We start from the raw sequence: 27441 nt of genomic DNA on the forward strand, positions 1-27441 counted from the left end.
TCTAACAGTTTTTCCTTTAGGTGCTGCACTCTCACTTCCAATTTATTGTTTAATTCTCCCCTAACACCACAGCACATTGGTGCCCAATCCCTGTCCCCTCCTTTGCCTTAGTGGTCAGCTCATTCCTAAGAAGGGATATGAACAGATACGAACAGATACTGAGAGCGTCAGGGAAAAAAATGGAGAAGGAGAGAAAAAGCAAGTAGAGAGACAGAGAGAAAGAGGTGAGGGGTCGGGCTGGAGGTGGTCTCGCTTACACTCTTTAAGATCTTGCGGACGGCAGGGGAGTCAGGGGTGTACAGGATCTTTCCCATCAGCAGGGGCTTGACTGAATTCCACACAATTTTTGTGACAGGGTTGGACTCCAGTGTCTCCATCAGGGCATTGCAGAATGGAGCTATGGGTGAAAGAATTGCAAAAATATTCAAATATAGAAAATAATGAGATGGGGAAAAAAATAGAATATTTTACAGAGCAGAGATGCTATATCATATCCTTAGCAAACCGACATTCAGTTAAAATAAATTAAATTATCAATAATAGTAATTTATGATAACTCAGCTGACTAGTGCTTCTGTAAAGTGAAGAAAATGGTACCGACACATTTACGGCTCCGGATTCAATTACTTACTGGTTGTATCATCATAGACATAATTGTGGTTCTTGGTGCCATTAACCCCGAGAAACACCTTGTAGTTGTTGTCCTCATACCAGTTGAAGGACAGGACCCTGGACCCGCCTCCCTCTGGGTATCCACAGAAGAGACTTGACACACTGGACATGAGCTGGGAGAAGGAGGGTGGGCCCCCGGCTTGGAACAGGGAGGAAACTGCCTTTAGGAGCTCCTGAGAGCTCTCCTGCTCTTTCAGCTGTGTACGAGATACAGGGCAAGACATGAAAGCGATTTTGTAAGTGATCAGGTTTTGTTTTTTAATGGTCCATAGAAACTTAAAGCGTATCTGTTAAGATCAAACCATCTCCTGTAGCCTCAGTCACAACCCAAACTTCAGGTCTTCCCTAAGTCTGACTGACAAGAATATGGATCTATACCTTTATTAACAGCTCTGTGAGTTCTTTTTAAGATACGATCGGTCCAGGTTGTACCCCGCCTGTAACTCAATGTCACCAGGAATTGGCTAAAGTAGCCCCTTCAACCTTTAAGGTGAGTAACTTAAGGGGCGACTGTGGCACAGGAGGTAGAGTGGTCGAATCATGTTAATGCCTCACTGTCTGTAAAGTCTGTTAGGTACCTAGCTGACCAGGGGACCAACATTAAAAACCTGGTAGCATTGAACCATTTGTTTTTTGAATAGCTGCAGATGGATGACTTAGTTAAACCGAACTATACTGTACAAAGAGTGAAAACCAGTCTTACACGTAGGCCAGTGTTTAGATCTTATTCTGCAATCGACCCTAAGCTTTTATGAGCCGTCTTATGGAGAAACAGCAGCAGCATCAGTCTAACCTGACTTTTATTTATAGTTTTAATTTGATTGTAATTTGCACGATTCGCATCACATCCACACACATCACACCCACTCCACTATACACATTCCTTCAGAGGTAGGCAGACTTCATATTCTTACCAGCAAGGGGCAGAATATCATGGTGCCCCCGACAGGATGAGTGAGCGTATTGCTGGAAAGCATAACCATTTCATTTTCAGCTATTTGACCTTTTATCAGACAATTATATGAAAGGCATTTATATTTATGTTTCTCCTATTCAGTTATACAGTGTGGAATTTCATAAGATAAGCAGCCACTAGAAAACTGTAGTTTGGAAGATAAGCTAACATGTTGGAGAAGCATCGCTCCTTATGTGACAGGGATAGTTGGAGGGTGGAATATTCTCCAATTGATGGAACCTAAGTCAGATTTCTGGCAACCTTCTCATGGTGCACACAGGGGAGAAATGCACTTGGTTGAAGCTAGTAACATATTGGTCCACAGATTTAATCAGCCGATGATGAAAACCATCTGTTGTGGAATCAAACCTAAAAAGAAGCACTATTTCAAACCTGATGATATCATAAGGGATGGATTTTAGTTGGAATATTTATGAAACCCCCAATGATATCAAATGTAGACTTCACTGCAGCACTGATAAGCAACTTGGTCGAAGGTCAGTGAGAAAAATGACTCATGGCTTTTCTATGCCCCCAATTCAAACCAATTCAAAGTATTACGTGTGAACATGCACATGGTGAAGCCCCCCCCACCCCCAATTCAGTCTCACTCCCTTTTCCTCCCTTTTTTGTATTTATTATTTCACACAAACACACACTCACTACGGTGAAAAGAAGGAGAGGCAGGTAATGAGAGCATTTGGCTCGCCTTTCTGTCACCGCGGTGATACAAAGGTTCCACCTACAGGATGTGTCACCTCACAGGAATGTCTTTCCCTCCCCCACAAACCCTCCACGCCGTCCCTTTCTCTCTCCCATCTCAGCTAAGGTGATGATTGGGTATGCCACCCCTGGGACGTACAGTGAACGTGCTGAAACACACAACTTTGTGTGTGTTTCTCTGAATTAGTGTAAGACTATAGTTAGGTGTACAACCATAGATGTTTCCTGAGATGCAATTCAGATTGCGTTATTATACACAAGCCTACCTCCCACATTGTTGAGCCCATCACTCAGCTGCTCCTTGTGTGAACATTTCGCAAACAGGGAGCAGCGGAAGAGGCGAGTTTCCTGCAGGGCTAAAAATACTGGGGTCTCTGATCTGAAGGAGCAGAAGTGGAGGGAATAGATGAACTTTGGAGCACTCACGATTAGAAACTTCTCTGATGCCGTCTTAAGAACCCGGCCCCAGAAGTGAAGGTCAATCCCCTCAGAGCTCCTGTCCATAACTTTGGGCATCTGAGGAAACAATGCCACAAGGTGCATTAGTGAAATATAATTGTACAGTCGAGATTTGACACAACTTGTACTTTTGTATCAAAACCATTGCTGCTTTTGTATTTCATGTCCCATGACGGCTTTAGACATCTAGCACAAAACCACTTAGACTGCAACCCTAAAGTATTGTAAAGTAGTTCCAACAAATGTTTGGCCTGTAAAGGAACAATATGTTCTTTACACAGACTTTATATGAATTAGAATCAGGGAACCGGCTCAGAAAAACCACATCACACCCCACCCACATCCACTGGACTGTGGGTCTATCGTAGTAGCTTTAGTCAACTTGTATCAAACCTGAAATCCAACAATTCTTTGATATGGAATCATGCCAACATTACTCCTCTTAACATCCCTCAGTAGGTTTTAACTTGCAGAGGAACCATTACCAGCAGTTGTTAGAAAAAGCCTGGTCAGGGCAGAGGGCTACGGAAACTCTGAATGCCAAGACAAACACACACATGAGATATCCTTCCTCTGGCATTCTTCGTGCCTGCTTTTCAATGAATGAAGGAAGGAGGGGAGGGAGGTGGTGCAGTGAGGGTGGGGGGAAGGAGAAAGCGAGGTAAAAGAATGGAAGGGTGTTAGGAGGAGGATGGGAAACGTTAAAAGACACAAGTTGGTGTAGTAAGGGGCTTTAAACTTAAGAGCTAGCGGGATAAATGCACAGGTCACCACTAAAATACTGCTTCTACTACTACTGCAGTTTATAGAAACTAAGGACTGCATAATGATTTTTATGCATATTACCAATATGTACATCTGCACAGTGACTATTACGTGAGTTCTCTGCATAACAAGGTGGACGAGTTGACGGCACTGGTGAGGAAGGACTTTCGAGAGTGTAATCTAACGTGTTTCGTAGAGACGTGGCTGCGGGACAGAATGTCCGACACACGCATCAGTCCTGAAGGCTTCAGCACGGCGCAGGTGGATCGGAGGAGAGAGCAAAGGAGGGGGCCTGGTCATTTACATCCACAGCAGGTAGTGTCATACTACTGGTGAAGTTACTGTCAAAGAAAAAGTCTGTTGCCCAGACATCGAACTGTTGGTGGTGGACCTTCGTCCATACCATACGTCCATGGAGTTCTCACATGCCATATTGATCGCTGTCTATATTCCTTCCTCTGCTATCGCAGATGGTGCATTTGATGTCATACACCCAGACTCCAGACCCAACATCCTGACGCCCTCTTTATGATCTCTGGTGACTCTAATCATGGCTGGCACGAAAAGCATTACTGGATATAAGACCAGCAATCAGTGGACAGAGGGGAGTGTGCATATAGCTAATGATTTTAACAGCTTTTTCAATAGATTTGCATCATATCCAACTCCCAAGGACCTTCACCACAGGTGCCCACATCTCGCCCCTGCATGACTTGAATACCACTCCTGTCTCTGCCACAATGACCATCTCAGCACAGCAGGTGAGGAGAGAGCCAAGTGTCCCCAGTGACTACAGATCAGTGGTGGACAGTTTTTTTCTTTTTATAACTGTTGTGAGCACAATAAACTCCAGCTCAACAACAGTAAACCAAAGGAACTGGTGGTGGACTTAAGAAAATCCGGGACTCCTGTCAATCATTTCTCCATACGGGAGAGGGGCTGGAAGTAGTTTCGGAGCATTTCTGCAGCACCATGCTGCATCCATCGGTGTGTGAGGGTGTGTGAATGGGAATCAACATTGTAAAGCTCTTTGGATAAAAGCGCAGAGCAGCTCTAACAAGGCAATTCAATTTCCCTATGGGATCAATACAATTTTTTGAATCTTGAATCTATACCTCTATCTATCGATCGATCGATAAATACGCATCTCTCGACAAACAGACAGACACACTCTGATTGTGAATCAAGTTTCCAACAGAACATTGCTGACTAAATAGCACTGTGATAGTGGCTTAGCGTTAAAATTATGCTGAAGTGTCAAAAATCAAAATGTTATTTTAAGCAAACACGGACTTTCTCAAGGTTTCTCAAGCTTTAGACTCAAGGTTTCAGGGGGAAAAGTATGACACACCAGCATAAGATCAACATATCCAGCTTTGCTCACTGAGAAATACTGTAAATGAGCAGAGTCATCACCGATGAAGAATTTGCTGAATAGAATAGAAAGAATGAAAGACACCAATCAGCAACAATACTGTCTAGTGGTGGTCTCAGTGGATGCAGCCTCTAAAGGCTCACCCCATTTCCTGAGAAGTCCTTTCAACACATCTACAATAGGACTTTTTTTTGCAACAGAACTCTTCACACTGGCACAGGTTAACAATGTATTTATACTTACAGAAAACCTTACCGGCCCTGGGTGAGGTCTAGCTAAGCCCATTAGAGAAACAGGCCAACAGGGATAATGTCATGCCAACCCCCTGAGCCTGTCACCTGACTCACACAGGCCTGAGCCTGAATGCACACACAGCCAATTGTGTAAAGCACCAGATGTGAATTAGCTGACAACAATTCCCCAAAATATCATATTTTATGGTGTTTAGCTAACATTTGCTGAACCGTTCCCTCCCATTTTTATGAAAAAAAACCCACATATTTTTGAGTAGCTTTCTTGGAGGCCTGAATTTCTAAAGAGTAACAAAGTTTTGTTTTTGTTCTGTTTTTGTTTTATTCTGTAATGGATTGCTAACAGTAAAAGGTACAGAATAAAAACTTTACTGGTTAACAACTGATATATAAAAACAACCACATGTGTATTCCTGTTATTTTCAACCAATAGTACATTAGTGACTAAATGAAATCACCACTATACCTAAAAAGGTGTAGTAGTTTGTCTATTACTGACTGAAATTTGTGAACTTCCTGTAAACAAATGAGACTGGTTGCTGCTATGGCCTTCAGTGCCAGGACAGGAAAAGGAACAGATCGTTCCCAACAAACACGGCCTTCCAGAGGATCTCAAAGTGGAATAATGACTATGACGTCAATGAAAAATTCAAACACTTTCAAAATGGTCTCATTTCCAGTAACCTATACCCTGGTGATGTATCTCAAGGCAATGGGACAAGGCAGAATGGGTCTAAGGTACAACAGGTAAAATGATACCACTGCCGCATTTTAGATAATTTGACAGAAATTTGCTAATATCCTCGTTGTGCAAATGGCAGCATAAAGTACTTTCAAACAAGTTACTAACCAGTTTAAAGATTTTGAAGAAGTCCAGATTAGCATAGAGGATGTCTTCTATCTTCTGCAGCCTTTGTTGGCTGAAAGCACACATGGCATTGCGGACCCCATGGAGCCCCATCCGACTGGGAAAGATAATGAAGCGCTCCAACAGGGTCTGACTGCATGCAATGTCTTTCAGCTGCAGGTCCGGGACACCGTATGCAAACTGGACAAAATGAAAGCAGAAAAGTGTTTTATAAAAACCAGAAGTAAAGACTATTTATATTAGTTTCAGTCGTGAACGTCTTAAACAATCATAATGCTTTATGATCAAGAAGACCTAGAAAAAAAACTAATATTTTTACACGAGGGTTTGACCCCAAAACTCATTATATCCAACAGCCTTTACATTTCATAGATAACTACTAACTAACGGCACCTGTTCCAGTCTTATTTCTGCATTGATGAGCTGGTAAACTATCGAGTTTGAGAGGCCGGCGTCTCGCAACAGGTAGGCTGTGAGAACCTCGTCATCCTTAAGTATGTCGTTTACCCTGAGGCCACGGCCTAGATGGGAAAACCAGAAACAGAGATAGTGAATAGTCAAGGACAAAGACAATATTGCCCCAACTGGCAGTGGATTGCTCTGAGGAAATGATTCAGACAAATAGAGATTGGCAAGGATTCAGTATTTAAGGGGAAAGTCCAGTAAGCAAGAGGGAAAACACATTTATGCCCAACTCTGTCAACAAGTAAAGTTAATTTCTCAGAAAGTGATATTAGGAAAACACCTTTTAAAGTCATGCGTAACATAAATAACAGTGTGAAAACTGCATATGACAAATTAATCAAATCAATATTTTGTGGAATAGGGCACCTTTATGCTTGGTAATCTATTAAACTGAAGTAAGTCTAAGTATCTGCATATATTTGCAATTATCTTCAGTATTAATCTGCAGATTATTTCTTTAATAAAACACAAAGCCAGAAAACATAGTTATCATTGACACATGTGATGTTTAAATGAATCAGTCACCTTTTTATGCTGACTCCCTCTGTTGAACTGAACTTTTGTTAGAACTGGAAAAAAACATGGTTCTAACTAATGGTGTCACTGTTTGAATCACCTCTTCCATTGTCTGGTTTACCTGAGATTGCAGATGGGTTGTTGCGTAACGTGTCCATGAAGTTTGAGAAAGACACCATTTCATGCCAAAGACGGCCAAGCTGCTGGACCTCCGTCTCTTTGAGTAGAAGCTCCTGGGCATCAGCATAGAACCGTGCCAATCTGTAATATGACAAAAATATTCACACTAAATCTGAATCAGTACTTTAGCAAAAATATGAAACTTTATTTAGATTTGTAAATACTGAACAACTCCGTGTTTGACAGTGTTTATTATTGAGCTTACATGGAGTTGTTGTAGTTGGAGACAACGCCTGGAGACTCTCCTCTGGTTGGATACCTGAAGCAGGGGTTGTTGGCATTGCAGAAGATGCCCTGGATCCAGGGAAGAATCCCTGCTGAGGGCATGGCCTTGTTGGGGAAATGGCCTGGAGGAACAGACAACACAGAGTTACTTTAAAAGTGTCGCCCAGGGGATATTGTATTAATAAAAGGAAGGTATACTTTCTTATTTCTTTATATTCATATAAATATTTTCTAAATAAGAGAGCTTGTTAAACAGGATTGTATTTCTTACATTCATGTTGTTGGTACAGTGGATTGGCCTTCCTCAGCCACACTAAGCCAATGAATAACAACACAGGCCAGAAAATCTCCACCAGGAAGCGGATCTGGGCACAAAGAGGCGAAATATATATTAAAAAAAAACAACAACAAAAAAAAAAACACCTATGCAGCCCAGTGTCACCGTCCGAAGATGAGATGCATCGAGATGATTTATTTTGACGCAGTCAGAGTGATCTTGATATGGCGGCTTGAGTAATTTTGGAAGTGCCAGTTTGTGGTGTTATTTTAATGTTATGGGGCACCAAAACCCAGAACACAGTTTCTAAGGTTTGGCCCAAGCCAATTTACATTGATCGTTTTACCTTCTGTCTCTTGCGGAGAGTCCAATTTTTCCACAGCAACAGGCGGATTTGTGAGCCTGTCTTCATTGTTCCACAGCTTAACCCCTGGAAGGGGTCATCCGACAGACAAACCTGCAGACAAACAACTCCATTAGTGCTGACATTTACTGTGAAGTAGTTGGCAAATTAAAAAAAAACACTGTCCAAACCAGATGGCACATTTGGTGGTTGAAAAGACCCCTGACCTTAGTATAGGGTCTGGTCTGGAGTACATTTTCCTAATCTTGGACTGGATTTGATCATGAGCCCCATTTTAAATCAGACGCCTGAAATCACCTTTCCAAGATTTGGTGGACGTTTTTCAGATAAACTCCGTATCCATGGCGGTTGCTCTATATCTTTTTGTCTCCTGTGTATTGCATACTCAAAAATAACCGTACTGTACCACTCATCTGTGGAAAAAAAACATTTAAACTAATATTTCAAGAAAAGCCTGAAAAGCCATTTTCAAACTTGTTAACATTACATCTTGGTCCTGAAGTACTGTGACTATAGTCTGGTTTGGTACTGACATCATGTTGAGTCAGACTTGATTGTGTTGGCTATGTTCAAGGTGGCCTCAGTAAAATGTTGTTCTGTAAACCTCATCTTCAAGCCGATTTCTGATAAGCACACACACACACACACACACACGGAAATAAACGGTCATTAAAACTGCTAAATGAACAACTAAACATCATTACAAACATGTAAACATTACATTGCACATATACCAAATATGTGCAATTCAAAACTACTGTCGGAAAATGTTAATAAAAAACCCTACAAGCTATGTGCAGATGGCCTTAGAGAATGTTGAACAAAAAGAGTGACATGTCCAATAGATCACTACAGGCTGCAGGGACATAAATACTTGTCAACAACAGGACAAAGACTGTGAGAATACAACAGAAGACTATCATTATACGTCTTACTCCTGTGAAATCACATTATCGCTCAAAGTGTAATTACACATCACAGGACTTCCTGGCACAAGACTGATTTTAAAGTGTATTGGAAAACAAGAAGCGTCCCCCCAGGGGTGTTTTTACATTTCATCAGAATGCAGAGACTAAACAAACTAAAACAGTAATTAGCAACTACGTACCTCTTTGCTGTTCCATGATGTTCCATCGCATCCTGTTTTGGTAACTAAAATAGCAAAGAAGTAAATGTAATTCTTACCTCTTATGGTATGACATAAAAGTCATACGACGTCAAGTGAAAAGGGTTCACAAACAAGTGGAAATAGTGGAAAACATTAAGCCAGGTAGAGGAGCTCTGTATACGAGTCCTCACTGGCCACTCGTTCTCCTCTGCCCGCAGGTCAGCAGCACTCCTAATCTGATTGCTCTAATCTCCAAGCTCAACATGGACAGGCAGGAAAAAAAAAAAGACAACAGTCATCCATTTTGTGGCAGAATTTGGGGGGGGGAGGTGATCAGAAAGGGTGGCAGGAATCCTGGTGGAACCACATTCTGTGCTGCAGTGGTGGAGGAGAAAGTGGTTACAGGTTTCAGTAAAGCCATTATTTGTCAAAACTAAAGATTTACTTCAAGAGTCACAGCAAATCACTCTGCATGTGAATCTGCAGGTAAACATACAAAATACATCGGTTTTAGCTTTGTGATATAGAACCTCAATAGACGCAGAGACAGGGATGGTGTGTGTGTGTGTGTGTGTGTGTGTGTGTGGGGGGGGGGGGGGTATTGCACACATCTGAAGTGAGTCACAGCTCTGAGCAGCTCGACAAGGTGGAGCAGGTGGCAAGGGTAATTAGGTTGTGAGAATCTGAAGCCATCTGAAGTAGCACAGTAAAGCATTTGAGCCTGCAGTGGACTATGGATGCAGCACAGTGGCACAGCTTAACGTAAAACTGAGGGAGGTTCAAGCCTTACTGACCCTTAGCAGGGCTCGGCTACGATTTCACAGTACATGGATCTAGTACGGCACAATTCCACTGTCCTCAACTAAAAAGGTCAATGATGGGAACACAAACACACACACACACACACACACACAAAATCTCAAATAAGGGTCAAATGTAACCTTGGTTGTAAAAACTCACCTGGAGCAAAACACTGTTCAAAATACATTTTAATTTGCAGCAAGAACTGTTGTATGTTCCCTTTTTTTTTTCCTGTATGGTCACAATACTTCGATAAGACAGAACTGCTGTCACAAACATGCAGTATTTACAAACGTATACAAAAATGTAAACAGATAAAGCTTACATATTGAGAAAAGATGTACCAATAACAGGCTAATATGGACGAATTTAAAAAGGCAAAAACATTACAATTCTTTATAATCAACACATTTATGATACAAAACTGTATCACACATTTTGAACAGCAAACTTGAACCTGTGTGCACAGGTGCAACTGCAAGTGCACTGCAGTTTGATTTCAGTAAAACATAATTTTATAAAACAAATGAAACACTGGACCAGGAAAATAATAGCTTCATATTTCTTTAAAAGACAAAGCCATGTTATGTTTGGCATAATTAATTATATAACAATTAAGGATTCATCGCTTTTTAAGAACGTGATACCCAACATTCATGTTGGTGTCACACTTTGCTTTGTGTGAAGCTCACAGCAACCACTTTGAAACTAACATGTAAAACATAGTATATTAGTACTTATAACACTGTCATGGTTTCTTTTCGCAGACCTCCATTTTTCTCCCAAACTCTGCTTGTCGATAAAAATGTTCTCCCCATAATACACTATGGCACACTTACACAAATATTTACAGATATGTTTTTGGCGTCAGACAAAATGGGCCTCTCTCTGTTCAAACTCCTGCTGCCGCCGAGGTCGCAGTCTTTGGTAGATTGGTTTAGTCTCACTGGAGCTGAGGTCATCGGGGCTGCTAGGCAGTGGGGACTGGGGGGGTGAAAGGATTGCAGAGGTTGAGACCCCAGGGTCAATAACGCTGTCAGTGGAGTCCTGTGTCTGGAGCCGTGTCTGTAGGGGGCTAGTGAGGACAGGGGATGGGGTGACTACCTGGACACTGTGGATAGGGATGACTGAGGAGAGAGTGGTGGTGGTGGTGGTGGTAGTGGTGGTAACAGTAGTAGAACGGGTTGAAAGAGTCCTAGCTCTGCTGTTAATGGAAACAGGGGGCTTGTAAAAAGTCCCAGGAGGAGGCTGCAAAGTCCTTGGTGCCCTGAGTGTTAGAGGAAGCTTGGGGGAGCTGCTAACCTCACTGGCTGAAGTTTCTGTGCCATTCTCCCTTTTAGAAGTCCACGGAGGCTTGACTGGCACCGAGTACAGGCTGTTGGAGAATATCGTGTTCAAACTACTTGTGGTAACAGCCACAGAGGTAGTGGTTACAGCTGGATTAACACCGACAGGCATGATTGCTTTTACAGTTGGCACTCCAGAGCTGGCAGATGGCAGGTTGGCAACAATCATAGCAGTCCTGGGTGTAACACCATAGTGCTTGTATTTTTTGTCCCATGTCTTCCTCTGCATTGTCTGTGTGTCAATAAAAGGTGTGATGTAATAGGTGCTAAGCCTAGATGAGCCACTTTGGCGAACCTTCCCTGGCTCTGGCATCTCATGTATGGTTTCAGTAGCAGGGCCCTGCTCAGCGGAGCTTGAATCAACATTAGCAGCAGTGTTTTGTTTATTCCTCTCGCTGATCTGGGCAGGAGTGAGCAGGCGTTCCAGGGGCATGCTGATCGGTCGAGACACATGTCTGGTGTGCTTAGTGCGCAGCTGGACCTTTGGCACCACATTAGTGGTAGAGGAGATGGTGGTGCTAGGACGGCCAAACACTAAGGTTGACCTCTGGACTTCTACACTGCTAGATGTCTGGGGCCCATCGAGTCTGTCCAGGCCCGAGACCTCCAGTCTCTCTTTTCCTGGCTGGGCCTCCTGCACCTCATCCAGAATGTGTGAGGATGGGATCACGGATGAGTGTCTTTTATACACTTTCGAACTCTGCAAGGGCAAAAGAGACAATTTAGATCTATGTAACCTGCAGCAAAGAGCAGTTAAGGAAGAGGATTATCAGTAGTTTACGAAACTTTAATGTTTATTTTTATTCTTTAAAAAAAAAAAAAAAAAAAAAAGTATATCCAAATCAATAGGTGTCTTTGTTCTAGTGGTCACAAATCAGCCCAAGTGGGATAGTACACTTATTGGTATTTTCATGGTTCTTTTATTTGGTACTTTTTATGATTTTTTTTCATTTGAAGAAAAGAGATGAAGGTAAAATGACACTGCTTCATTTTCTCATTTATACTATATATGAAATAACAGTCTTGAGTAGCAAACTGCAACAGCAGTAGCAGAGAGGAGTAGGTTTGTTCCCTGTACTTGCAACATTTATAAAAAAGTTGCAAAAACTTCAATTGGGTGCATTTATAAATTCAATCTGACCATTTGAGCTCAGACCAGAGAACTGGGCGCAATGTCACAGATTTTACTAAAATATATCCAAATGATGCATTATTACTCCTACAATACACGTAGCATTACATAAGAAACAAAAGCTCCACTTTGAAGAGATGTTAAGTAAAATTTAGTACATTATGGTGATGATGCCTTAATCACAAATTCAGCTGGTAAGAAAATGTGCAAGATAACAGTTACATAGCAAAAACAATTCCCTAGTTCTTTTCTACTGGTTATTAAAACTGTTGTAAACCTAATGTAAACCTTTCCCCCAGCAACAGCATCCCACACTCTCCCCCTCACCTCTTTGATGTCCGTCAGAGAGGTGGAGTGTTTGCTGAGACGCTGCACCTTCTCCAGAGGGGTGAGTTTAGGGGACGCCTGCGCAGTAGTGGCGATGTCAGAGCCAGACAGGGCCGTCTTGTCAAAGACCTTTTTGAAATGTCGCACAAGCAGCTCCACCATCAGTGCCTGGTAGGGGTAGTCCACCAGAGAGGACAAGGACACCTCTGCATCCGTCTGCCGTGGCCTCACTAGTGTGGGGCCAAAGATAATGCCCAGGTTACTTGCGGTCATCTTGTTCTCTTCCACCTGCTCTGTCACTCTGAGGTTGTAGAGAGCAAAGGTAAGTTTATTTTTATTGAAAGACATATTTCACCTATTGGTACTTTAATATTCTATTTGGGGCGTGAGTAGTACAGCTTGACTCAGTATTCGATATTATACAGACAAATATTTGGGCCTTTAAAATGTATAAATTAACCAGCGTTGCTAATTGTGATGGTGGCAAACAATTGCAACAGTCTAAAATAAAGACAAAATGTACAGTTAAAAGAAGCTAACAAATTACTTTTTTGTCTTCAATTACTCATGCAAATTTCATTAAGGACAATAGTAAGCAAGAAAAACTGTCCAATTTAGCCATAAAGGACATACAAAAACGTTGACTTGCAACAGTAACACTTGTGTCAGATTTGAAAACCAAAAGAAAAAGACATAAGCAAAAAATGGGATATGAGTTTCATGTTCTTTACCACTTCCTCTGTGCTACATAAGGAACTCTGTTTCCCTTTGCATCTAATGAGGAAGTCTGCATATTAGTTTTTGCAGAGAATAAAGGATACAAATAATTACAATAGACTAGATGAGGGGGATTTTTAAAAGCCCCTTACCGGTTTAGGTGTGCTATAAGATAGCGCAGAGTCTTGTAGTTGGGTGAAGGAAGCTGGCAGAGAAGATCTCGGATCTTGAAAAGGACTCTGTTGAGTTGGACCTCGAGACTGTCTTTCTCTTCTGCCTGGGTGTTTTTTATCACTCTCTGACATTCTTTGGACAAGCCAATGAAGTCGTTGTAGTATCGATACAGAATCAGGGGCTCTGGTAACTGTTGAAGGGAAACAGTAATGCATTTTGTTTTCTTAAAAAAAACACACAAACACAACGTAATAGTGTAAAAGCAAACTAAGTATTAAAAGTTTTTGCTAAAATGAGAAAATGAACAATTCAAAGTGTGCTATGCTATGTATCATTACCAACTTTTTGTCCTTTCTTATGAATGACTGATTAATTTTGAAACATGTATGAGGCCCACCTGTCTCAAATATAGTTTAAGAACATTGCTGATATCGTGAGGTGAAAGGTCAGACAGCTCAACCAAGTCCTTCCCATTTTCAAATGCCTGACAGAGCTTCTCGACACGGGATTTGGCACCATTTACACGATAAATCCCCTGTTAAGAAAAAACACGGATCAGTAAATCTCTACTAAGACATTACCACAGTATAATATTACTTATAGTTAAAAAAGCCCAACAAACCACAACATCTACAGATAATACAGACAAAACATTAAAGGAGATGTCTTTACCTTGATGTTGATAGCACGACTCTCAATCTCAGATGTGCACTTCTTGATAATAAAGGGGATTCCATCCGGGCTGTTCTTTGCTGCTTGGGCGAAGTCGATGCCAAACAGATGCAGTCTGCCTTGCAGCTTTTTATGGCCACACTGAATGGCAAGTGTCTCTAGGCACTTTTTATGACAGGCCAGGGAGCACTGGGGAGAAAGTCAAACACCAAATGCAACATTGATTATTTTAAAATTTTTTATTTACTCACTACTAAAAAACTAAAATATTCTTATGTCTCAGAGAGCGTACAATCCATCAGTTAAGATTTATGGGCTTAAAACAATTGCCAAAAATTATCATTTATGCCACATTCTAATCCAAGTAGTTTAATAATCATTCACGTTACTAATGAGTAGAATAAACCCTTTTGCGTATTGGTGTATACATAAAGAAAAAGTGTCATGCCTAGCTAATCTATACTGTAAATAAAAATAATAATAATTAAAAAAAAAAACTCACTTCCTCACACTCAGCGCCATGGAAAACAACCAGGCTGTCACACTCCCTGCACTTAGACGGAGCTCTGAGTTTTCTTAGCTTATGGGTTTGAGCAGCTTTGGACATCTGAGCATTTCGGAACGGACCAGGAGAACTTGCAGTCTCTGTCACCATCTCTGCCAGACCTAAAAAAAAGAAACAAAAAAAAAAGAAAAAAAAAGAAAGAGGAGCTGAGTGCGACTTAGTATCCCGGCAATAACATGCTGGATTCTTGACAATAGGGTGAGTGATTTTAGTTCAGCAAAAACTGAACCACTCTAAAGACAATTAGGGAAGTGACAAGGACTTGATGTCATAGTATTAGACAAATGGTAAATTGCCTTATCTGGCTATTTCGAGTCACAACCCAACTTAAATAAACAAACATTTTAATCCAACCAATAAAATTAAATTAAGAGTGGAAAGGTGTGCGGAGCTGAATGACTATGACTATATGAATGAAAAATACAATTGGTTCTTGTTCGAGCAGTTTAAAACACAATTACATGTTAATTAAAAAGGAAATCTGAAGAAATTAGTTTTTGTTTTTTGTCCGTTCGGCTTCGGCCACAGCGGATCATTTGCCAGCATGTTGATCTGGCAGAGTTTTTACACTGGATGTCCTTCCTGACACAACCCTCTCCAATTTACAGCGGGCTTGGGACCTGCACTGCGCGGCTTGGGATGATTAACACTTTTAAAATCATATTTTAAAAAGATGGCATTATGCTCTAAAGGACCAAAACTTATTTCATAATAGAAAACATTTAAATAAACGCACTCTTTTGGCAAATAAATTCAATAAATGTGTAATCAAAAATTAAAAACAAGGGACATTTGTCTTGATTTGACAAACAAAACAGCATTAATGACACAACTAGTTGACCACTTGTGCAATTTAATACAGTCAAATACAAAGGTGCTGCCATGAATTCTACTTTTTACTTCTTTTTTGTTGAGGTCATAGCCTCGTACTGGAGTGTATTATATTAAGAAATGATTCTAATGTTTTGGCCAAGCCATTTAAAATGAACGAGAAACCAAAATAAAGATTGAAAAAAAAAAAAAAACCCAGCTGATTGTAAACCATGTGAAAACCTTTGTTCCCACTTTGCTAAAGCCTACTCTGTTAGCCTAATTTAAGGCTAAGAACTGCCTGCTCTTAGCAGAAACACGATTGTATACTAGAACACACACTTCATGGGGCCTGAAAGCGCAGACTCTTCTATGGTGAAAAGCTATTGGTAGAAGGATGCGTGTGGATTTGGTCTCTTTTTAGAGTTTTCGTTTTCGAGCCAACGCTCATTAAAACAACAACAACAACAACGTCATGGCGCAGTCATGTCCGACTCGGTGCGTTGGGGCGGCGCTGCTTCACACATGAAAACAAACTGACCGAGCAGTCACGTGCAGACCCAGGTGTAACATTTTTAATTTTAGACTCGTTTATTTCTCCACCTACTAAGCGAACTGACTACCCAGGTGCAGTACTATTTACTCTGAAAGACCCACAGTTACTGTTTCAAGCATTTCCAAGCACTTTCTCCAGAACTCAAGCACATTCCAGGCCTTGAAAACACAACATTAAAATTCAAGCATTTTCAATGATTTCAAGCGCCGTACAAACTCCCTTCAGTCAAGCTTAATTGAATGTAAAGACTTGGGAAATTGGGACACACACAAGTCCTATTTACACCCTCTGCATCAAACAGACACACACACACACACACACACCATTATCCGAGGGCGATGGTGGCTCCCTCTCATCCAAGTCATCAGCGGAAGACATGGTTCCAGTGGAGGGAGTTCTTGGCAGTCGTCGTTTAAAATCACCTTCACAAATAAATCAAAGTCACAAAAATGTACATATTCTTCATTGACTAGTTATAAATCTCCAGTTTCATATGCATGTTCATATTTAGTATCATATTTCATAGCTTTTCACAGTGTGGCATGTAGTTTCAGTTGTAAGGGGGAAGTGCACTAGCAGATGAGTAGTGTATGAGTTTGGTGTGCAAAGAGGAAGTACACAGTTTAGGAGTTATATAGAAAATACATTATGAACATCTATAACCCATTTTAGCTTTGTAGTGATTTGTGTATTGAAAGCATGCTATTTTAGCATTTCCGCTTTTATGTTTTTAGGTGACAGAATTGGAATGTTTTTAAAATGGGATTTCCCCAATCCCACCTCCCGAAATATTTTGTCCTTGCGCCCTCTCTTTCAGTCTTTCATTATATCCATGAACAAATACCGCAAGTCCTTTTTAACTAAGAAAAGCTTTTGTAAAACCCTCATACCTGGACTGGCAGTGGGGGAGTCCATCGACCTTGATTCACTGCTGCCTCCAGCACTCTCTGAGTCACTGCACATCCCACCCTGGTTCCCCTGACTACTGGGGGCCCAGGCTCTTACCGTGGTCTGGTTTCTCAGCGCTGCAAGAAAACAAACCCCAAGTAGTAACAAACAAAATCATAAGAAACAAAGAAAGAAACTCTACTAGATTACACTATATCACAACTGATATTCTTAGCGTCAGTGTCAGGTATTTTATGAGAAAAGCAGTTTGCATAAGTCTGCAGACATTCCAGACTTATGATAAGGAAACTTGAGAAAATTCCCAAGACTCTGATCCCAGGGTAAGTCCCTGAGAAGATCACATAAAAAAGGTACACGAAAGCTCTGCAAAGAGTAAGAGTAGGTACTGTATCGAACGGCACCCTCTCTAAAACAAGTTAGCTTGTGATTTGAGCCCACATGAGCACCTGGAGTAACTGAAACGCCAAATGTATCTTAATTTGTACCTCGTATGTCTGAGCTGCTGTTAGACCTCTGCTCGCTTATCTTCGCTGGCCGGTGAAGAAGACTGTCCACGTCATCTCCACTCAACACATCACAGGAGGTGACAGATGTCTGTGACAGGTTGCCATGGGAGGAGTGAGTGCTGCCCACTGATCTTTTGTTAAACCGAGACCTGAAGAAATAAAGTCAGAGTGTAATGACTGTACCAGGAAGAAACAAATCCTTATTATAACGGTTTGTATCTTTGGAGATTTGACAGGACTTTTGATCAACACCAGTGACACAAACATTACTTTACCAACCAACATTTTTGCAGTTCATTTTCTATCATTTAGCTTAAAGAACAATCGACAACATTGCATATATTAAGTGGTTAAGACACATTTTTAACTGACATTAGTATCTCAGTGCATTACAAGGTATATTAACTCTTCTATGAAAAATATAGCTAGCTGACTTGTTGGTTTCTGTGCATTACAAGATTACTTAAGACCATGGGTTTTGTCATTTCTTAGTTGCAAATACTTATACTTAATATTGATTAATGTTGATTCATAAAATTAAAAATTAAAAAAATGCTTGTTGTTTTTGCATTATTAAGAATGAAAGAGAAAGTTACCAACCAAAATTGAAATGTGTCCAGCCAGATTATTCACTGATGCCTTTACAATAATGAAAGTGCTAAATGTGACTCTTTACGGTATCTAGAAGTTACAATAACACCAAACGTCATACCTCTAACTTAGCACAAAATGAAATTATGAAACGTCTATTTTCTTAATGATAGTGTGTGTGCACGTGTGTGTGCATCTGACACTGCTTTGACAGCTTTAGGCCAGAGCCAAACTCTCACGCCTGCAATCTCCCCTGCTGCATTCAGCCTGCAGCAAAGATATTTCCTGAGGAAGGGCAACAAATTCAACACACATTCTGTCTCCTCCATGGTTCTCTCTCTCTCTCTGTGCCTCACTTCCTCCCAATCTGACTCACTGATACCTTTGCTGAAAGAAGAACTAAGCAACTTCTACAAATTCTAAATGGGTGGAAGTGACAAAGATATTTTGAAACTGTCTTCTAAAACCTCATTTTATGTCAACAAATGCTACAAACCTACTGAAAAAAAAAGTGAACTTAGCTGAGCACAGTTAACAGTGACTTGGATTTTGGATGCATTTGCAACATTCTGCCTTAAGAATAAATGTTTAAAGGACTGTACACCATACAGGGGCAAAGCAAGAGTTCATACACAGTAGAGGAGCTTAAGTCTGACTTTGCAGATTTCCATTTTGTGTTTTGCAAAACAATATTAAAGCCACAGTCTAATATACCTGGTACTGTCAAAAGAGATGGAGTCTGACTGCAAACGCTCTTTGGGCAGATTTTTGGGCAGATTCCGGACAAACTCAGCATAGCATCCACCCGGTTCATACAATTTGGCACTCTCACACAGGGCCTGATAGTGGGCTGGGAGTGACACAGTCTGAGCCTGCTGCATTTGAAACCAGTTCACTGTCACCTAGAGAACATAAAATTAAAGGTTGCATGGATGAGCAAGTAAGTGAATGGCAAACTGAGAAAATAAAAGAATAGGCAAACGAGTACACACGTGATAACAGAGCAGATGATGTGCACAGGAATACAGGTAGACAAATGATTTGTGTTATGCACTTTAGTTTCTATTCTATTAAAAAAATTAGTGAATAACCTGAGAAAGACTGAGAACCGGAGTGCAAAGCATTCAGTGCAAACTTGTATGTATGTTCTGTGGACACCATTTCCACTCCCATATTCACATTTTGTACTGTGTTTGAGTTGCTGTGGATTTCAAATAGCTTAGGTCATGATTTGGCATTAGTACGGTTTTCTCAGCCATTGGGCTGCTTTATGTAATGTATAAATTAAGTTCATTGTATTGCCGATTGACTGCTTATAGCACGTATTTTCCACTCACAGCTTTGAGTGTGAGGTCACACTGGTAGACCAGCTCTCGGATCTGTGTGAGGATTGTGTGCTTTGCATTGGTAAGATCCATTCTCCTGTTGCCTGCATCAGTTATGCAGCTCTGGTATTGGTCCTGAGCTTCTTCTGCCTGACCAAAACAATAAATACAGAGAATAGTATGAGGATATGAAAGAAATACTAACTTGTTAGGTAAAATAAATGCTGATACTTTTAACTAAAATGCACTGCTGTGAAAACAGATGGTGATACCGTTTCCCTGGTATAACACCCTCTACTCACCTTCTGGAGAGCCTCCTCCTCTAGCTTCCTCTTCTTTTCCAGCTGTTTGTTAGCAGCATTATTAGTCGGCTCCTCTTGGGAGCGATTGGTAGATGAGTGGGCTTTCTGGTACTCCTCTTTCCTCTGGGCCTTCAATGCTCGTGCCTTTCTCAAGGTTGCATCTGCCTCTTGCTGCCAAAAAACACAGATCAGCCACATAAGCCCGTGTGAATCAATATCAAATAGATCTGTATCAGACACACCTTTATGGTTGATCGACCTTGCATGTGAAATGACACAGTGCAGTGTGTAAATAGAAGTGTGAAAAACTGTGCTCTTTTTTTTTTTGTCCACAAAATAAAAGAGCAAAGAGTTCAACAGGAAAACAGTTGCCACTCCTTAAAATTATAATGATCACTGATGTTATGATGTTATGTAATTATCACTGATGATGCAACTTAAAACACTATTTTGTGCTTTTGGCAGATTGAACATTTTAACTATGTTGACATTCAATTAACTGACAGTCCCCTGGCTAGCTGACATTTACTCTGAAAAAACGTATGCAGGTTTCTAATAGTATGCATCTATACAGGGTCTTTACATACCATTTTCTTTTGCTCCCTCTGCCACTGCTCCTTGATGTCTTTCCTCAACTTGTCCAGATCATTTTTGCGGGCCAGAAGAGGCTGAGGACAGGTGGAACAAAGTTTATTTTTAAAAGGTCAACAGGTTCTCAAACACAATATTACTATTTCAGGAATAAGGTGAGGCCCATATGTCCTACAGTCCACTTCTTGTCACACTTACCTGTATAAATTTATTGGTTTGAAGGGCCATTGTAGCTTGAATAAGCAGCTGGTTGAATTCAAAGTCTTTCTTGAATGTGGAAATATAGGTATCGCTGAATGGCATATAATCCTATAATGAAATATATTAATTATAATACCAATGTAATAATACCAATACAATATCATTTAACATAAATATCTGATTTTTTTTTTTTTAAGTATAAATATATGAAGTAGGAATTCTCTCTATGCATCATCAATAAAGTCAATATTGTTTAAAAAAAATGTCTCTTTGGTTACCTGTTGACTGGCCATTGTCTTTGCAGACTCAGCCATTTTGGCATAATTTTTAGCATATTCAATATCTGAAAATGAGAAGACGTTTTTTGTAATTGATATTCATTAAGTAATACAATATCATTAGTAATGTAAGCTAATTGTACAAACAGCTTTCACATTCAGCTTCAAGTGATATAGGAACTAGTTTCGGTCAGTAAATAACAGATTACAGTATACTGAATATATTTTACACTTAAAGTAGAGTGTCATCAGTAGATGATACACTAAATAAATAGTTAATCAAATAAGCAAGTAATTTTAGCACATATTCCAAAATAATATAATATCTATTTAAATGTATATGAGCAGGATCATGTTTGCTTGTTAATAATGTCAATTGAATTGCAATCATACATTATCTTTTGCAAACTGAGAACAGGAGATTTTTGTTGTTGTTACAGATATCAGTAAATAGCAGACACACTGATATCTGCAGGTAGCGCCTGTGTTTTGGATGGTTAATCATAGTAAATTAATATTAATAATTCATATCAAAGTTTTAACAGTCGCAAGATTTTAAGCTATCCCCAGACCTTATGCATTTGGTTTGTAAATGTTTGGAGCTTTTATGAGTTTGTGAAGTTCACAGAGATCATGTTTTTGGGAGATGCTCACTGTCAAAAAACAGATGAGCCCGGTATCTGGGGAAAGAAGTACGTGAGTGAGTGACTAAGAAAATAACATGGTGGGCAGTGAATGAAAGCCGTCTTTTGTCCTATAGGTGGACGGTCCAATAGCGGCGCGACGTCATGTAAAAACTATCAACAGAATGTACTTTTATAGCCAAGTGGCTGTGAAGTAAAAACAAAGGACTCTGGGTCTGTAAAACTGTTGCTTCAGCTCCGCCTCAAATAAATGTACAGATAACTCAATTTGTTCTTTTTACCTTTAACAACAAACTTGCAGCTTGGGAGTTGACAACAGTCACACCCTGTTTAATGAGGTCTTATCCAATACTGTACTGCACTAACCCTCAGTTTGCATCTCACTGCACTGCCAATAGTTTTACTGTCTCACCCATGGCTAGTCTTTTCTCCATCCAGGCCAGAAGGTCTTTGATATACTTGGACAAAGCCTTAGCATAGAGCAGAGCAGACTCCACCCCGCTGTCATTCTTCAGCAGGGTTGAGTCAACTTCTTCCTCCCGTGACAATGGCACCTCTGGGCCTGCAGAGTCAGCAGAAGAGATACACATATCAGTGAATGAAAACGTGTGCATGAACAAAATTGCTTGCGCTACTATCCCATCAGACATGTGTGGGAGATACATGGGGAAAAAAAACACTCATGTAATTGAAGTTGACAGTGTAGGAGGATATGAAAGTGCTGGGCATCTTTTAAAATAGTGTGACAGCATTATTCTCTCATGGCTACTATGTGATACACCTCTCCCAGCTGCCCTCCATTTGATTCAACACAAAACCCCCATGTGTTTCCCATCCCACGCAGAAGTCCTCCTAAACAGGCCAAGAATGTCAGATATGTGGACAGAGAGAGGATAACGAGCAGCTAGTATGAAAAAAGCAGCAGAAATAACAAGGGTGGAAGCAGAGGTTTAGGGTGGGTCTACCTCAGGCATTCAAGAGTCCAAAGCCTAAATCACTCAGTTAACTCTTAAGCTGACACTCCGGGATGCCCCTGGGCTGTGAAGTAACCATCAAATGCTAATTTAAGCAGCTATTACATGTCAGGATCAATTTATTTTACAGCCAGATGTAAAGTTTGGAATGTGAAGTACACTTACCCACAAGGTCACTTTTCTCTGAAACATATACCTCAGGATCCACAGAGAGGTTGTCAAAAGACTGCAAAAGAAAAATGTATGTTTTTAAAGAAGGGGATACTAGACATATAGTCAAAGTCAGACATCAGACGCGGGAGAGTTTTCAACACCCCAGTTGAGTGAATAAGAAGGTCTTTGGGGTTGTTTTAAGTTGAAGCATGGTGAAAAGGCTTTGTTAAGTGCACCATTTTGAAAACCATCATGGTTCAGAACAAAGCTTTAAAAATAAAAGCTGGTCTGAAATCTAAGAAAACAAAAAAATTGTCTCACCCTGCTTCTCTTGGTCTGGGGGATCCCCAACCCTGGGCCACTGTCCACATCTCCCATAAGGAAGTCAGAAACTCTGAGTAGCAGAATGCAGATGTGTGTCAAAAGCACAGTTTAATATGGTCAAACTTGTAATCTATTCAGCAGGTTGACTGAAGGCAGCTACACATTTTGCCTTGGCTGTTACACAAAACAGTAAAAAAAAAAAAAAAAAAAAGGGAAACAAACAATGTACTTACACATTGCCGAATGTGAAAGCCAAAGTGTCAATGGAAGTGCTTATCTCGCCAAATACAACTTTTCTGTTTTCTGGGTTTACTTCCTTGAAGTCAATGCCTGTGGAAAGTGATAAAATAGAACAAAACCTTAACTGTATTATAAATGAGTTTATGCACACTCAATCATTCACCAAAGGTAGTTTACTCAAAGACTGGGTGTAGGTGGGGCAATCTTGTTTCTACCACACATTTTCAATAAATCAAATGAAAGGATATGCAAGTGGAAGAAACAGCTTAACAATTACTTAAACACATTTATTAAACAAAGATATTAAACACATTTAATTTGCCCAATCGCCTTGTCAGGATTTTTGTTTTTCTTGTTGTAATCATTATTCCAAAGTTATATTATATTACTTAGTTAACAGCTTGGTTCCTCTATTGAGCGGTTTTCCTCCTCTACTAGGGTTAAAGTTATTTCAAGTAAGGAACGAGCAAAAGTCAAACTTCCCGAACAGGAGGTTACACATGATCAAGGGATTTCATAAAATTGCGAGGGAAACTGCTTAAAAGCCACATCCACTGCAACAGACATAGTCTAATACAACAACAAGTACCATCTGTAAGTGTTACTATCAACAATGTCTTCCAGAACAGTGTCAAGGATCTTCAAGGATGGATATTTAAGGAATATTCAGAAAGAATCCCAAACATTCCCTCCTTTGTTCCAGTGTCTTCCAATCCCACAGGTCATCCTTAATGCTGATCGTGCATAGAAAAAGGCACAGAATCAATCCCACTATTCTTTGTTTTGAGATCTGTTCACAGGATGCCGTCCAGCGATTTCCATCAAAGTTTGAAAGAACTTCATGAACGTGCACAGTGTTTTCCTTCTCAGTTTACTAAGCAAGAGGACATTTGCAGAAAGCAATCAGAGGAACCAACACACTTGCAGTGAAATCTGACTAAGCTGAGTACTTCCTGTCTGACCCACAACAGGAAATACACATAGCTCGCGTTCTGTCATGTAACATTTTTTCAACAACTGTAGCAAGGCTTACCTCTTCAGAAAAAAAATAAAAATAAAAAATCCAGTTTCTAGCCTTCGTCTTAGCTTTTGTGTTTTCATTTTCAGTTCACAAAAACTAATTGAATCAAAATTTGATGGCGGCTGGGTAACTGTAAATTCCCATCTCATGATGAAGTACAGAAAAGCCATTGCATTCTGAGTTGGGGAGGCTACCCTATCATCCAAAGAGACTCTGACAGTGGTGTGAGCCTCCCTGCCGTGCACCTCCCTGGCCCTGAATGTTAGAGTACAACTCTGCACTGACCTCTTCCTCAGGACATCCTGTGGGTCTCATAACAATGATTCCAGAGCTCTGCCCCCCTTGTCATGATTGAAATATGGAAACTGCATTATTCAAGTACAGGGGTCATTGTTTTCTCCTAGCCGAGTTGTAACTAGGGCAAGAAAAATGTCTCGAGTTAATACATGTCCGATAGCTTTCTGATAAATCTGTCTTGATATGATTATGGGTGATATAAAAGTAGTTGCCCGTGTCCAGAATGAACCACTTTTGTGGCATTTTCCAATTTAGTAAAGTGTTACATTAAAAATGAATGAAGGAGAAGAGCTTGAGTCGAGATCAACTACATGTAAATGGCATTTGAAACTGGTTAGACAACCATGTGTTTAGAGTAGGAGGAGAAAGGAGGGAAGGGGATTTCTTTCCATTAAATTCTGGCAGTTGGCCAAATGCCCCAGGTTTCATGACCATGCATCAAAAAGTAACAAGAAGAGATAGCACATTCCCAAACAGCGAGGTGCACAAGGCATGTTATCGTCCCAGGCTTCAAGTCTTCATTTCTGACGTCTCATCGATCCTTTCCTTTTTCCAGTGTCTCCCATTTGAGTCCTCAATGTGTTCGCTGGCTGTGCCAGTATTGTGTTACCTATTGGCCACTAAAGAAAGTCCAGCGAGGCAGTGCTATGTTGTAAAGCGCCCCCTTGTGGACAGGCATGTTTTCATGTTTCCTCATAGGTTTACTGCATGACTAAATTACATACTGTAAATTAGTATCTATTCCTAATTCATATCTTTTGGTAAAGTTATGAAACAACATACTGCATAATATTTAAACTCAATTTATCATGATATTATTACTATTTTATGAAAGTAATCTTGTCATTAAATCCATGATACTGGGATAAATGTTGACTAAATGATAGTTTCATATTCAGGATGTTTTATCCCCAAACTTTCTTCCCATGTATCAAATCCAGTAACTGAATCTCAGCTGATTCATTTGCTATAAATGTTCTCTTTTCCCCCAAAACATATTTAACTGTGAGTTAACATAATGCTTAGGATTGCTTTCTAATGCTGGTTCTTTGGTTTTTTCCTTTTTGCATTGTCAAAGCCAGACATGAATTCTAAAGCATGCTTCAGGAGTAGGTCACAACGAAAGATATTGAGATGTAACAGATGAGCTGTCGAGACAACCTTCACCTCACAGCATGAAGAAAAGAATGAAGAAACGTGGGTGTGCTTGGCTGACAAGCAGTTTGACAAGGGGCCTCTGTGGTCACTGAAATATGGAATGCAAATTACAGCTGTGTAGTTTCAACCAGAGAGTCAAGTGAACGATTGTCTTTGCTGTACAACTAAGTTGAGATTCCCTTTCTTGTACTCAAAAAAGTATCTGTTGTAGAAGAGGTAATAACCTCCTACTGTGACCTTTGAAGAACGACACTCCAAGCTAACTAACCAAGCAAACATTAATTACGTGTTCCTGCAGGGTCTTTCCCACACCGGTCTCAAAGACTGGCATAGACCCTAGCCTAAACCAGTTATGCAACTAAAAGATTGCATGCCAAGATATTTGATCATCTGGGTGCCTGCATGTGTTTACTTTTAGGTCCATGTGCGCCCATGCATATTAGTGAGGAATTACTTACCTTTAACCTTGGCAATGACCATGCCAGCGGCTCCTAGGATGTCCGCTGAATTTAGGGTATGGTGTTTGCCAATGACAGCCTTGAGGACGCGAAGCAACTCTGCCAAACGTTCCTGCACCAACTCCTGAAGGCCTTCAAGATTTTCTGGACCAAAAAAATAAATAAAAAAAAGGGACTCAGAGATTCATCCAGGTATGACATGACAAACACAAATTTGAGTAAATCAATAATCCAACAACTATGCCCTGTGTTATCTAGTAGTCAGTCACCCACCCACCCCCACCCCCCAAATTCTTGGCATTCCTTTTGTCATTGCCACATAACGTACTTGTCAAATACTTGAAATTTGGAAACCATGTTATTATCTTTTGTCTAATCTTGATAAATCCCCACAGAGTAAAAAAAATAAATAAATAAATAATTTGTGCTCTGTCATACGTTGTCTTTGTGTCTGGCTGTACAAGATAAATAGTGGAAGGCTGAGACAATTGTGGGTAAGAGACACTGACAAACTCCGCTGCATGAAACTACTGTGATGCAACTTCTTTCCTGCTTCATCCAGGCAGATACTGACACTACGCACAGCGGAAGTGTACATGGTATCGCACTGCGTCGTGTATTGTAAACAGGCTGCATTGTCTCAGACATGGTATTAACATTCCCATACTGCTGAAGGTGATAGAAATTAATAATTTATTTTTGTGCATTTAGGGTCACAAGTGAGTCAGGCAACCTTCACAGTTGAGAATGAAGTCCCAGTCACAAAAAGGAAAAAAAAGAAAAGAGAGATTTCATCTACACAACAGCCAGAGTGCCTGGCAACATCAGTGACTGTGTACAGTAAGGAGTGAAAAATAAATGTCAATGCATTTGGCAATTTACTGTTCAAGCACTGAGGGATAGAAACCTTTAATTACAGAGGTAACTGAAGTAGCCAATATGCAAATCTAAGTATGCAGTGATCAGCAGACAATGACCGTGTTGAGAGTATGACAGTGGGGAGCATTAGAACATACAAATGACTCATTACCAATCTTTTATATACAGTCATTACTACACCACACAGGGAATGTGTTTCTGCAAAACAAGAGCAAGCAGTGAAGAGTTTTGATTTTCACTTTATTTAGTAGGCATTCTGTGGTTACTCCTCTGCAGCATGAATAAAA

The 27441-nt window shown here is 40.4% G+C and overlaps 2 protein-coding genes across 5 annotated transcripts in view; both read right to left on the minus strand.

Annotated features, from left to right (window-relative positions):
• LOC137098627 (retinal-specific phospholipid-transporting ATPase ABCA4-like) overlaps positions 1-9477 on the minus strand; it is a 31959-nt gene extending 22482 nt beyond the window's left edge. Inside the window, exons 1-10 of one of the 2 annotated variants that reach the window (XM_067475068.1) lie at positions 9281-9477; positions 8078-8188; positions 7726-7819; positions 7435-7576; positions 7171-7310; positions 6462-6589; positions 6051-6248; positions 2777-2866; positions 632-869; positions 258-397 (exon numbers count right to left, since the gene is read on the minus strand). In XM_067475068.1, the coding sequence (XP_067331169.1) occupies positions 258-397; positions 632-869; positions 2777-2866; positions 6051-6248; positions 6462-6589; positions 7171-7310; positions 7435-7576; positions 7726-7819; positions 8078-8143 (1236 nt within the window). In that variant the 5' untranslated portion in view covers positions 8144-8188; positions 9281-9477. The remainder of the gene's footprint in view (positions 1-257; positions 398-631; positions 870-2776; positions 2867-6050; positions 6249-6461; positions 6590-7170; positions 7311-7434; positions 7577-7725; positions 7820-8077; positions 8189-9280) is intronic. The other variant, XM_067475067.1, reaches the window with a different exon arrangement.
• Positions 9478-10174: 697 nt separating this feature from the next.
• LOC137098461 (rho GTPase-activating protein 29-like) overlaps positions 10175-27441 on the minus strand; it is a 28605-nt gene continuing 11338 nt past the window's right edge. The window contains exons 3-22 of one of the 3 annotated variants that reach the window (XM_067474708.1): positions 26276-26419; positions 23335-23431; positions 23099-23171; positions 22790-22850; positions 22063-22212; positions 21007-21071; positions 20726-20836; positions 20524-20604; positions 19937-20107; positions 19647-19784; positions 19024-19211; positions 17698-17867; positions 17194-17328; positions 16627-16725; positions 14875-15038; positions 14373-14561; positions 14098-14235; positions 13679-13890; positions 12810-13110; positions 10175-12050 (exon numbers count right to left, since the gene is read on the minus strand). In XM_067474708.1, the coding sequence (XP_067330809.1) occupies positions 10872-12050; positions 12810-13110; positions 13679-13890; positions 14098-14235; positions 14373-14561; positions 14875-15038; positions 16627-16725; positions 17194-17328; positions 17698-17867; positions 19024-19211; positions 19647-19784; positions 19937-20107; positions 20524-20604; positions 20726-20836; positions 21007-21071; positions 22063-22212; positions 22790-22850; positions 23099-23171; positions 23335-23431; positions 26276-26419 (3866 nt within the window). In that variant the 3' untranslated portion in view covers positions 10175-10871. Of the gene's footprint in view, positions 12051-12809; positions 13111-13678; positions 13891-14097; positions 14236-14372; positions 14562-14874; positions 15039-16626; positions 16726-17193; positions 17329-17697; positions 17868-19023; positions 19212-19646; positions 19785-19936; positions 20108-20523; positions 20605-20725; positions 20837-21006; positions 21072-22062; positions 22213-22789; positions 22851-23098; positions 23172-23334; positions 23432-23930; positions 24239-24374; positions 24622-26275; positions 26420-27441 lie in introns of those variants that run through there. The other 2 variants (XM_067474709.1, XM_067474710.1) reach the window with 2 other exon arrangements.

The sequence above is a fragment of the Channa argus genome, chromosome 14, assembly GCF_033026475.1.
Source record: "Channa argus isolate prfri chromosome 14, Channa argus male v1.0, whole genome shotgun sequence".
NCBI classification, from domain to species: Eukaryota; Metazoa; Chordata; class Actinopteri; order Anabantiformes; family Channidae; genus Channa; species Channa argus.